Source organism: Magnolia sinica, chromosome 6, assembly GCF_029962835.1.
Source record: "Magnolia sinica isolate HGM2019 chromosome 6, MsV1, whole genome shotgun sequence".
Classification (NCBI taxonomy): Eukaryota; Viridiplantae; Streptophyta; class Magnoliopsida; order Magnoliales; family Magnoliaceae; genus Magnolia; species Magnolia sinica.
The window spans coordinates 18,165,001-18,178,819 of NC_080578.1; the positions used below are offsets into that span (position 1 = coordinate 18,165,001).

The following is a 13,819-nucleotide window of genomic DNA, read 5'->3' on the forward strand; positions in this document are numbered from 1 at the left end:
ACCTCCACATAGCTAGTTAGCAGGCTGAGGTCTCGTTCGCTAACGGAATTAACTAAACAAATCGCTCTACCAACTAAGAACGGCCATGCACCACCACCCATAGAATCAAGAAAGAGCTCTCAGTATGTCAATCCTTACTATGTTTGGACCTGGTAAGTTTTCCCGTGTTGAGTCAAATTAAGCCACAGGCTCCACGCCTGATGGTGCCCTTTTGTCAATTCCTTTAAGTTTTAACCTTGCGACCATACTCCCCCCGAAACACCAGCCAATCCGCTTCCCATTGCAATGGGGTATAATAGTAAAAAGTAAATAGTGCAGGGCAAATCCATTAGTCAGGCAATTTAACGGGACAGATCTTTCCCTCAACGTTAGTCCGGATGAGAGAGGGGTTTTTAGACAACTTTATAGAACGTATTTATAATCCTTGAGCATTTTATTTAAAATATTTTGAAGACATTTGTTTATCTCAAAATAGCCTAAAAGACAGGCGAGTATACAGGAAATTTCTTTTATTTATTCATTTTAGCCTAAAAGACAGGCGAGTATACAGGAAATTTCTTTTATTTATTCATTTTACTTTTTGTCCTTATTATCCAGGATCGTCTTTCTCATTTTCTTTATTCATAGGGGAAACGGATTGGATACTCCCCCTGCCACCAGCCCGGTGGCTGGTGGTCGGTTCTCTGTGGGCCCCATCATGATGTATGTGTTTCAAACATTCCGTTCATACATTTTTAAAGATCATTTTAAGGCTTGATCCCAAAAATTAGAGGGATACAAATCTAAGTTGGACCACACCACAGGAAAACAATAGTGATAGTATATCCACCATTTAAAAAATTGTCTAGCCACTGCAAAACAAAATCCTCGTGGTGGTCTTAACCTATTGGACGGATTGGATGTTGAGTACACAGAAAAAAAAAAGTTGGAAGTTATTCATTGGGTGTACTGTAACCTGTGATGCAACCATTGAAGTTGAGACCTCTCTCCTCGGAGTAAAGAATCACGAGAAATTTGAAAAGCAAAATTTGGGGGGTAATATACGACAAAAATACAAATATCGATGCGCATGCATGCTGCCATTTACAACTACCACATATCTGCCTCAATCCAAACCGTCCAAATTAAGAGTCCGGATGCTCTGTTTGCCACGGGCCGGATTCTCCTGCTTCCTTGCATCATCATTAGTCCATGCCATTACTGGCATTCTCAACACTGCAGCATTAATGTAGTGTGTGATGATCTGGTCAACTAGATTGCAAGGCAATGGGCGTCACCTGAAGCATGATTTTCCTGCTTGTGGTGAGGAGTCTTCTTCCTTTCTTATTTTCATACCGAAGAAGGAAAAGCTCTGCAATCTGTAGATGAAATGGAATTCTTTTATTTGCTTCTTTGCACTTCATTTCTCTTGATCGCAACCCATGGCCTTCTTAGCTTTCGAAATTGGCTATCAATTTCAAGAAAATTACCACCGGGTCCCTCCGGTCTTCCCATAGTTGGAAGCTTATTCCAGATTGGCGACCGACCCCACGAGTCCTTAATGGCTCTTGCTCATGCCTACGGTCCGCTCATGTCTCTACGTCTCGGATTTGTCACGACCGTGGTCGTTTCTTCTGCCGACATGGCGAAGGAGATCCTACAAAAGAAAGATCATGCCTTTGCGGGCCGGGCCATCCCTGATTCAGCCACAGCTGAAGCTGACTACGAGCTGTCTGTGGCGTGGCTTCCTCCGAGCCCACTTTGGCGGACTCTTCGGAAGATCTTGAACACTCAGATCATGACCATACAGAGGCTGGATGCGCTGCAAGGCCTCCGAAACAAGAAGATGGTGGAGCTGGTTCAGCACGTTCGGGAGATCTCTGTCGCTGGTTGGGAAGTGAACGTTGGATGGTTGGCCTTCGCGACGACATTCAATTTGCTATCGAGCACCGTTTTCTCGATCAACTTGGTGGACCTAAAATCGGACGGTGCGCAAGAATTCAAGGACGCAGTGTCGAGAATTATGGAGTTTGCTGGGAAACCTAATCTTTCAGACTACTTCCCGTTTCTTAGGCCATTTGATCTGCAGCGGATCAGGCGTGGTGTCAGGGGTTCTTATGATCGGCTGCAATACAGAGAATTGGGGAATGCCAGAAACGAAGATTTCTTAGATGTCCTTCTTGATTACAGCCAGGAGCATGGCCCTGAATTCGATCGACGGCAAGTCAATTCGCTTCTTGCGGTAAGAGCTGCAGATTCTAATCACTCATTTTCTTTAGGGAATGATTCGGAGCGAAACACCCATATCGGAAATTTGTTGTGAGTAATAATTCGTTGGTTGGAGGTGGACCTGTTGACCACCACCTCTTCCATCACCATCTGGATTTACTGATTTGATCCGGTAGGGTTTACTTCTATGGGACGCGAATTTCAACTGTTGTAGGAAAGTCCGGGCTACAAAAAGTTTTGGAGCTCTGTTGGGCTTGCCGTGGTGTGTGAGTAACATCCATCCTCTAACGTAGCTCTTGTTATGATACGTGTCCAAAGATTAGGCCAACCCAAAACTCAAGTGGGACAGCACCAGAGTAAAATTAGGGATAGATACGCCTAACAATGAAACCTTCTTGGCCCCCTCAAGTTTTGGATGAGATTGATATTTGGGTTTTTCCTTTGTTACGGAGGGACTCATCTCATGAACATATAAGATGGTAATTTAAGATCTTGGTGACTCAAGAAAGGTTTTTCAGTGTTGGTCATTGCATCCCCACTGCGGTGTGGCGCACTTGAGTATTGGGCCGACTAGAGTTTGGAATTCCAGTCATAACGGGATATGGCAAAAATGATGGATAGAGCGGATGTTACATTCGTATCGACCCTAAGCTCCACAGAACTTTTTGTTGCACGGGCTTCCTGCGACATTTGTCGCCGAAAATTCTCAAATTCGCTGTCCACGGCTATGGAATTTCATGCGGGTGTCTTTACCGGACGAGGTTTGGCTAGTGACGCCGCCGCCATCAGCCAGGTGGCTAGTGGCCGATGCTATGTGGACCCCACCATAATGTATATGTTTTATCCACCCCCTCCATCCATTTGGAAAGATAATTTTAGGGATTGAGCTAAAAAATGAGGTAGATCTAAATCTAAGGTGGACCACACCATGGGAAAACAGTAATGATTGAATGTCCACCATTAAAAACCTCCTATGGCCCACTGTAATGGTTATTTGACATCTAACCTGTTGATTAGATCATACAGACTTGGATGAATGGAAAATATATATATCAGCTTGATTCCAAAACTTTTGTGGCCCCCAAATAAGTTTTTAAAGGTGGGCGCTCAATCAACGCTGTGCGGTCCTCTTGAGATTTGGATCAACCTTATTATCTGAGTCATACTATAAAATGATATGAAAGAATGGGTGGATGGAATGGATGAAACACATATATCATGGTGGCCCACAGAGCACCGACCCCTAGCAATTTGCTATTGGCAGGGGTAGCCAACCCCTTTCCGTTGTTACCATCATCACTCTTCCTCCACGTGGCTTCACCTTCCAGTATACTGGAGCCATTCATCATGTGGGCCCTGATCCTAAGGTAACCTAGCACTTAGGTAACTCCTCGGAGGCCATCGCTTATATGAATCAATCCGTATCTCTGAAAAGATTTCCTTAGTCCACGGTCAATATGCATGTGTTGACTTTGGGAGCGGATTAGGTGATACCCCCGATGGACCGAGGTGCGTGGTAGGGATCACAGTGATGTAGGTGCCTTAAATCCACATCGTCCAACCATTTTTTAAAACTCATTTCAGGGCATTATCTGAAAAATAAAGCTGACTCAAATCTTAGGTGGACCATACCAGCAGAAACAGTCGTGATTGAATCCCTACCATTAAAAACTTGATAGATTGCATCGTGATGCTTATTTTCCATCCAATCTCTTGATAAGGTCACAAGCACCCAGATGAAGAGACTGCAAAAATACATCTTGATCCAAAGATTTTGTGGCCCACAATAATTTTTTAATGGTCAATCTCCACTGTTTTTTGTATCCGGTACATTTGGGATACGGAGCTACTTCTTTTTTAACCATCCCGGAAATGGGCGTAGATTATGTACTACCCCCGCCTGGTCCAAGATCGGGACAGGTAGAGGCTCCGATGGCCACTGAGGGGCCATCATGGTTTATGAGCTTTAACTGCACCAGCCATTCATTTTCACGTATCATTTTAGATAACGAAACAAATAAGACATCTATAAGTCTCAAGTAGACCACACCACTGGAAGCAGCGGTACTAAGGACGCCCACCATTGAAACCTTCTTATATGGTCATATAGTGTCTACAGTGTTGATTATTTTCCATCGTACTTGTTGATATGGTCATATGCAGTTGGATGAAGCGAAAAAACAGATATAATCTTCATCTAAAACTTTCGTGGTTCTTAAGAAATTTTCTATAGTAGGAATTTAATTCTCACCATGTGGTCCATTTGGGTATTGGAAATTCACTATTTTTGGTTTCTTTATCTAAAATGATATGTGAAAATGAATCACCGGTTTTGATGAAACTCATAAATCATGGCGCAATAGCCCTCGGATCCTCTGCCTGTCCCGCGCTCGGACCAGGCAGGGGTAGTACCTAAACCGCGCGGGACGCGGATTTCGTGCGGAGGCCTTTCGCAGGAAGTTCCAGCACTGGGAAATTAGGTGGGGCACACTGAGATATTTGTGAGAAATCCTATCCGTCCATCCGTTTTGTAAATTCATTTTAGGACGATTTGCCAAAAATGAATCGTATCCAAAGTTCAAGTGAGCCAAAAACATGATAATTAAATGTCCATAGTTGAAATATTTGTGGGGCACATAAGTTTTGATTCATGCTAATATTTTTTAGTTTTCAGTTCATCCCAACAGGAATGACGTTATTAACAGCATGGATGGCATCTGAATATCACTGTTGAACCCAGGAAGGTTTCAATGGTACCAATTTCCCTAACCACATTTTCCTTTAGTACAGATCACTCAAGCTTTGGATACGGTTCATTTTTTACAACATATCCTAAAATGAACTCACAAAACGGATGGACGGAGAGGATTTCTCAAAAACATCACAGTGGGCCCCACCTAAGTTCCCAGCGCAGGAACTTCCTGCGAAAGGCTTTCGCAGGAAATCCGCGTCCCATCCGCCCGCCCCTAAACTAAGCTCTCAATACAGATGGACGGTGTGGATGTAGTCGTATACACCAGAGTGGACCCCACAGATAGGGGTCCCACCCACCTCGCTGGACAGGGGTCTCACCTAATCGGCTCCCGTTGGGCCTCGGGGACAGGTTTCCATTGGACATGGAGCACCTGTAAAGTAATACGGTTGCTGGTTATCGGAAGCGGATTGGCAGGTGTACCATCTAGCTGGTGTAGGTACGTGTCGTGCGAAGACCAGCGCTGACGCTCGAGCTCCGGGTTGTACGAACGTTTCAAAGGAGATCAAAGTTACGTGGCCCCACAGTAATGTATTTATTATATCTACACCGTTCACCCATTTTTCGAGATCATTTTAGAGCAGTATACAAAAGAATTAATTATAACCAAATATCAGCTGGACCACACCAAAAATAGCAATGGGATAATAATTTTCACCATTAAAAAGGCTAAAAATACAGGAGAGGAAAAACATATTTCATATTAATCCGAGACTTTTGTGCCCCAAAAGGGTTTCAATGGTAGAAGTTCAACCGCCACTTTTCTTTTTATTTTTTTAAGTGTGGTCCATTTGATATTTAGAAGTGTCTTAATTTTTGGTTCAAACCTTAAGACGAGCTCTTCAAATGGATGGACGGATTGGATATAACATATACCTCATGATAGGACCCACCGAACTTGCTGATAAGTATGTACACCAGCTATATAGCTGATGTGTGGTACACCAGCCAATCCGCCGGATTGGATGGAAAATAGACGTCCCCATGGTATGCCCCGAGAATTTTTTTACGGTGAAAGTCATTATCTCTGCCATTGTTCCTGCCATGGTCTTGCTGATCTTTGGACATGATTATTTTTTTTTTGGATGATACTCTAAAATTAGATGAAGGCGTAGGCATAATAAATACATCACTGCGTGGCCATGTAACTTTGATCCACTCTTAACCGTTCGTATAACTTGAATCTCAAGGAGCGTCGGTGCTCGTATTCGCAGGAAGCGAATGGCCTACACGGCACACAGCAGCTATATTGCTGCTGTAGGTACGTAATGTGCGAAGACTTGTACGAACGGTTCAAAGCCCCATAATAATTTATTTATTATAAATTATTATATATACACTCTACCTCTATTTTTAGAGATCATTTTAAGTCATTATTTAAAAAATGAATCATATCTACGTATCATATTGTTAGAGGTCATTTTAGAGCATTAACCAAAAATTAAATCATATCCACGGATCATCTGGACCATGTCACAGACAGCAGCGGAGATAATAATTTTCACTGTTAAACAAATCGTAGGGCCCACTATAACATTTATTTTCGATCCAATCTGTTCATAAGGTCACCAAGACCTAAATGAAAAAGAAAAACAAATTTCATATTGATCCCAGACTTTTGTGACCACAAAAAGAGTTTCAATGGTAAATGATCAAACCCCACTGCCTTTTTCAGTGTGGTCCACTTGATAGTTAGATCTATCATATTTTTTCATCTCAGCCTTAGTACCAGCTCGACAAATGGATAGACGGTTTGGATATAATACCTACCTCGTGATAAGACCTACAGAACCTGCTCACGACAATAGCGCAGCTACATAGCTGGTGTGAGGTACACCAGCCAATCCGTTTCCTCTTCGCAGGACACGTATCTGCAGCATTTACGCTGTCAAAACCCTTCGGATGCCCCAGAACTATGGTGGGTCAGCCCATCTGGTGATCTACACGTGTATGGAATGGGAAAAAAGACATGCTAATTCCACCAGTAGAGCTGTATAAGTGGCAGACCGGCAAATTTAAAACAGGTGTATGAGATCCGAGCTTTCATAAGATTGGAAATAATGCTTAGATTTTCTGCCAAAATATCAAATAATTTCACTCCTGTGTGTCAATCTACAAAGTAAAATTTAAACTTAAAAATTTTCTATCCATTCATTTGTTTTGATACGCTGTGGCCCATCTTAGATTCAAATGGCCATATTTTTATCCGGGAAGATCTAAACATGGTAACTCTCATCAAGGAAACTCAAATTTCGCACGATTTACGACACATGCACTCGCGTGTGTGTACATGTGCGGTTTCCACTCGCATGTGGAATTAGGAAACCTCTGAGAATAATGGAGGAGGCATAGATGGCGGTGCTGATGAAAACAATGGATGGATTTAAAACTTTAAAAAGGATTGCAACCATCCAAAATCAACTCAACGGTCACATACGGCCTCTTTGATGATTGGATTGGCCTATTTTTAGTCTGGGTCATGTACAGCCAACCTGATACATGGCTAAGACTCCTCGCACACGTGCTTGATAAAACACGTGGTTCTGCAACACTTCAATTACTAATTCAGTTCACTAGGATTTGTTCATTGCCGGAAGCGACACGACCTCCACCGCGATAGAGTGGGTAATGGCTGAGCTCCTCCACAACCCGGACAAAATGGCGAAGGCCCAAAAGGAGCTTGCGGACATGATCGGCACAAGGCGAGCTATCGAAGAATCCGACATTCCCCAACTCTCTTATCTGCAGGCGGTGGTGAAACAGGCAATGCGGCTGCACCCAACAGTGCCCCTCCTACCTCATAGAGCCGTGGCTGACGTTGAACTGTGTGGTTTCATCATACCAAAAAATACCCAAGTGCTCATAAATACATGGGCGATTGCCAGAGACGCTTCGATCTGGGAAGAACCGATGAGTTTCAAGCCTGAGAGGTTTTTGGGGTCTGATGTTGATTTCAGAGGTGGAAACTTTGGGTTTGTCCCGTTCGGGGCAGGCCGTCGGATATGTCCGGGCATGCCACTAGCGGTCAGGATGGTGAGCTTGATGGTGGCCACTCTGATCCATTCGTTTGATTGGAAACTACCGAAGGGAATGCTACCACATGAGATGGACATGAGCGATAGGTTTGGAGTTACTCTGCAGAAGGCATATCCTCTTGTTGCAGTCCCGTTTTTGCATTTGGTATAGTATTCTGGCCGCTTTCAGTTTTAAATGTTGTATACATTGTACCATGATTCGAAATCTAGAACATTAATCTGATGAGATTACCATGACTAAGAGGAACATTCTAGCTATCTGATCAATGGCCAGGATTCAGTTAATGTGTTTCTTTTCTAAACATCTGATTACATTCGACCAATTGAAGGTCTAGTGTTGATCTACAATTTTGACTTGGTGGAATACATGTATCTGATCCATGTTGTAGGTATTTCAAAAAATACACAAAAAATTATTCTAAACTCGCACGGGTTGTTGCTTGTTAGTTTGTTTTTTCAAAGGCAAAACCTGTCCCAATGGAATAGTAAAAGAAGAGAAAAAAGTGTTTATAAAGTATCATATTCTACACATGGGTTATTAAATAAGAAAGGCCCAAGGATACGAATGAACCTGATTTAATTGTTGTTGGTAAGAAGTGGAATGAAGATGATCTCTACAAGAATTACACCCTCGTATGATGTGTTATGTGGTTTTGCAACCTTTGTTGACATATAAAAAGTCCTGGAAAAGAAATACAAGACAAAGGAAGCTGTGGTGAAAAAATATGCAGTTAGTCTATTTTAAATACCAAATGGTGAATGATAAATCTATAGTTAAACAAGTAAATAACTTAAATCTGATAGCCCATTAAATAATCTCTAAGGGGATCAAACTGGACAAGTTATTCCAGGTGATGGCGGTGCTCTTTCTTAGTAATTCTGCCCAAGTGATGGTGTTGCTGCTAGGGGCCAATGTGGGCAGCCCAGGGTGGTTGTGTTGTGGGGCCGGACTCCATAGTGGTAGACAAGCTATGTTTCAATCCTCAAATCAGGAAATGGAGTGCCCATGTGGTGTAGGTGTGGTTGTGTGTGCGAGTGTGTGTGTGGTGTGGGTGTGTGTGTGTTAAAAAAAAAAAAAAAAAAAAAGGGTGGTTGCATGTGTTGCTCTGCTTAGTGAGGGACCGATGTGCATTGGATCTTGCCAGGCGCTACCATCGATTGTAGCGTCCCAACTAGCTATGGTGTTTAGTTGCAAAGATGGACAGCTTTAGACACGGTGGCTGTTGTGGGGCTCTGTGCTGCTGTCCTATTCTAAAAGTTATGGCAATTCGCTGATTGCCTCCACTGATTTTTGGAGCAGCTGCCATATTCAATAAGCTGGCCCTATAAGAAGAGGTGGTTGGATTTTACAAATGTGCAACTGTGTGTTTTCTTTTTCTTTTTCCTTCTTTTTTTTTTTCGTATAGGGTTTTAAATGATAGGTGAGACCTGGTTTTTGTGGCACCCACCCAAACGAATGCATAGCAATTTTCATATCAATAAAATTACAGATGATATGCTCCCATTTAAAAAAGAATAAAAATGAAAATAAAGGTAAAAGAGTTTCACATTTCAAAGTGCATATTAGTATTGTTGGGAACCCAAAAAGGAATAGCATCTTCAAGCTCAATTGAAGTCGTAGTCTCCAGTGTGGGCATGAGTTTAATTTTTTTATTTTTTTTCCTGACAGATGTTTTTATAATTTTCATTTACCTGTTTTGTCTCTCCCAAGCCCATAGTGTGCATATTTTCTTTTATTTTCTTTGACATGAGTAAAGCTGTACAGGAGTCATGTTAGCTCGATTATCTCGCTTGACTTGACTCGGAACAGCTTGACTCACCTCGACTTGAAACTGGATTCGGACCGAGTTAAGCGAACTGTTTTTGGAGCTTGAAAAAAAAAATTCAAGACAAGTTCGAGCTTGCCCAATCTTGACTCGAATCAGCTCCAAACCAAACTCGAATCGACTCAGATTGAATCGGCTTAGTGAATGTCGATTATTTTGAAGTTGATGCTGGTCGCCAAGTGTTTGATAAAATGACTTAACGAAGTATTGTTTCTTGGATTGCCCTCATGTCATAGCATTCTCGAAATGGGCATTCGAGAGAAGTTTAAAGAAACAAATCACCACAAAAAAGATTTTTACATTGTAGGGTTGTCTTCATATCTTAATCTTGATACTTCTTGTTGAGTATTTGATGAAATATTGCTTGTAAGGTATTATTACTGTTTTGCATTCAAAGTGTGAGAGATTGAAAATACATTCTGTATTTGAGAAAATTTCGCACAGGCTCTCACTTGACTGGAATTGACCTAAGTTGCTGACCAAATCCAACCAAACTAACCTGTCAAACTCGAGGACTAAGCCACGCCGAGTTCCAACTAGGGTTTTAAGATTCAGAGCTCTTTGATTTTACCCTCCTCTCTAATATATGATATAATAAGTTAGGGTTTTAGGATTGCACAAAGTATGGTGCTTCACCACCTTATAAACTTTTTTGTACCCTACTATGAGAGAAGTTCACTGACTTCTCTTATCAAATCTATCCATTGTCATGACCATCCACTAAAAATACATATCCCATGCTGATTAAAGAGTGGACCATCTTATCGTCATCAAGTGTGATCAAAATAGTCCTAAAAATAAAACTTCAACCGTTGAAAATTAATATTTGAAAGACAATTTAAAACCTTTTTAAGTGTCAAGCCAAACAATAAAATCACTTGATAAGTACCTAATGTAATCTAATCTAGCAATAAATATGTTGGGGTTGTGCCCTAAAAAACTAATGTTTAGTTACTCTTTGACCTATCTTATATGGATCTTTCATTCATAGGCCTAGTTAACATGTGTAGAGCGTGCTTATTCTTATGGATTTGTATTCCTTAGGCACGTTGAGATTACACATAGTGGTCAGTGTGTTAGGTCCCTAAGGTACATGCACAATGGAATTGAGTACAATTTAATTTTATCAAGAAACTCACCCCATGATACCGAGTTACATTAATATCAAAATTTTAAATCAAATAAACATACATACGGTTGTGATCATAGCTAAACATGGTTGGTTTGTAAACGATCTTCGTAATGTATATTCATCGATGTCAATCTTCTAAATCAAGGAGTCTCTCCCTGATGTATCATAAATGAAGGGAACCTAAAGATATAACACATTTTTTTCTTTAGTAGACGCCAAAAAAATGTGTCAACTGACTACTAGGTGAACTACATAGAGAAGTATGAAGCACTTGTGAGAATAATGAAAGTGAGTAAGAGAGTAGATCTCTCTCTCTCTCTCTCTCTCTCTCTCTCTCTCTCTCTCTCTGTGTGATAAGTGGGGATATCCAAGCTCTCTCTTTTCTTGGGATGATAAGGAGGCATTAGTATTTCAAGGGATGCATTCAGTATGAAGCTCCGCTACCTTACAGACTTTAATGCACCCTACTATGAAGGAAGACTATCAATCTACATCTAACATATATATACTTCTCTTCACTATTAAGTTTATCCACTTATATTATAGATCCTATACTAATCATCAAGTGGATCATTAGATCTAGGACATTAAATAATAATTAAGTACAATCGAAGCAATTTTAATAATTAAAACAAAACTTTGATGGTTGAAAATCTTTTAAATTTTGATTAAAACCTTACAAGTGTTTGGCTCGATGAAAAAATCACTTGATGAATTCCTAATCTAACTAGAATTCACCCTAAAGAAGTCACATAATAAAACTAATTGATCCATTATTAGCACATGTAAGACTTAATGAACCTTGATGGTTCCTAGCATCACCCACTTTCGGTGGCCTCCAAAAAAATATTATAAAGTGAACCAAAGCCGTCAAGTCAAAATTTAAGACCCTCACGCATCTTCAGGTCAAAAGATCAATCAATTGATGCACACAATCAAGTCCATTTTCACTTGATCATAGTCTAAGCTAATGGGCCCCAAACTGTTGACTTAAACATCGATTAACCAATGTGAATGTTAAAGAGTCCATATCAGGATCCCATATCCTTAGCATACTCACACTCCTATGTATGGTAAGGGCAAAAGGTACGACCAACACCAAGTCAGTGCCCAATGGTAAAGACCTTCCATCCTGACCCAAGTCAATCCCCACACAGAGTGATTGTACATCTTTAACATCAATGTCCACAAATGTGTCCTAAGGTCATAACTCATATAGGTATTGGGATTCATGGAATACAACTCTCCCTAGTCAATGAACAATGTGTCCAATCTCACATTCTCTAAGACCAAAAGATATACCATGCAATCCTCACACAACCCATAGAATATAAGATACATGTAATGCTAAATATATTTAAGGAATATAAGATGTGTCTAAGGACCCATGGTCATCAAGATCAATGAATGAGATCGACTCTATCACATCCACATGACCATTGGATTAAGGCGCATAATTATTTTATAGGACACTAACTCCAACACGGTGGGAAAGAGAGAGTTTCAATCCATGGACTTCAGTACTGTGGCAATGACCATATAGCTAGGTTCTTACTCATACTTGTGTCATTCATATATATTGGTATTCTTGTATGAGGGGATTGACTTGGTGTTAGGGTGGACAACTTCCACCATTGGGCTCCACTCAGTGTCAGTGTGCCTTTACACTATCGCATAAAAGTGTGTGAATATGTCATTAATTGTTCTCTGAATGGGATCTTTAATCACTGACACATTGGCAGGAATGCTTGCAGGTAACTAGTCTGTGAGGCACATTATGCTCAACCCAGAAGATACTTGTAGTTGTACTATCTCCATGAGATTCCTTGCATTTTCGTCCAACTAGTTGATTAATTCAAGGACTAATTAATGCTATTTAATACCAAATAGAGAAAAGTTATTCTAAGAGGAAAGTAGCCAGCTATGGTGGCCCCACTATAGGGTTAAAGTGAAACCCCAACCATCAGGTGAGTCACCCTATAGTAGAACCGTGGATCAAAAAAATCAGCCTTATCTATGGTTCAAGTGGACCACATGATTAAAAACAGTGTACAACGAAAACTCACCCTCCAATTTATTTTCATTGGTCTGGCTCACATGAATCATATGTGCCCTTGATTTTTAGACATTAGGCATAGATTTTTAGTATGCCATCTTAATGGTTGGAGTGGATTTCATATGCTTGTCATGTCGAGCTTGGTAAAAATCAAGGGTGGATGTCTCTCCCAATGTTTCCATTGCTGTGGCTAAATTGAATCAAAGGTTAGCATGATTTTTTGGCTCTAGGCCCATAATGGGATTACGCATCTAATGATTGGAGTGAATCTTACTTACACATCATAGTGGGCCTGCAAAAATAGGAGGGTGGTTGTCTGCGCTGCGGCACCACTCGATTACAGAGATGAATACCACCAGGGATGAGTGATTTCAAGTCACAAAAGTTGGTCATTTTGATGGACCGGCTATGATTTTAATTTGAAATCCACTTCCACCATCAAGTGGATCACCCAATGTTAGATCAAGGGATTTAAAATTAGTCCCAACATGATTTATACGTTTTATCCACACCGTCCATACATATTTTGAAATCATTTTAGTATATGATGCCAAAAATGAGGCAGATCTAACACTCAAGTAGACCACACCACAAGAAAAAGTCGAGATTGAAGGCTTACCTTCAAAAACTTCTTGAGTTTCAAAGAAGTTTTGGATCAAGCTGATATTTGTATTTTCCCTTCTACATCCAGGTTTGTATGACTTTATGAATAGGTTGGATGGTAAATAAACATCATGGTGGACCATAGGAAGGTGTCCATGCTAAGCATCATTATTCCCACTGTTTAATTTGGTGGGGTTCACTTGAACT

At 40.8% G+C, this 13,819-nt stretch overlaps 1 protein-coding gene and 1 pseudogene across 1 annotated transcript; one reads left to right on the forward strand and one right to left on the reverse strand.

Moving 5' to 3' along the window:
- Positions 1–777, reverse strand: part of LOC131250467 (28S ribosomal RNA) — a 3,879-nt pseudogene extending 3,102 nt beyond the window's left edge.
- Positions 778–1,234: 457 nt separating this feature from the next.
- On the forward strand, positions 1,235–8,280 carry LOC131249525 (geraniol 8-hydroxylase-like). Its single transcript, XM_058250330.1, has 2 exons — positions 1,235–2,221; positions 7,538–8,280. The coding sequence occupies exons 1-2, from the start codon at positions 1,370–1,372 to the stop codon at positions 8,144–8,146; spliced, it is 1,461 nt and encodes a 486-aa protein (XP_058106313.1). The 5' UTR covers positions 1,235–1,369; the 3' UTR covers positions 8,147–8,280.
- The last annotated feature ends 5,539 nt before the right edge of the window (positions 8,281–13,819 follow it).

Coding starts and splice junctions, on each gene's coding strand:
- LOC131249525 (XM_058250330.1), top strand. CDS start 1,370: ATGGAATTCTTTTATTTGCTTCTTTGCACTTCATTTCTCTTGATCGCA. Junction 2,222..7,537: donor AAGTCAATTCGCTTCTTGCG/GTAAGAGCTGCA, acceptor TCAGTTCACTAG/GATTTGTTCATTGCCGGAAG.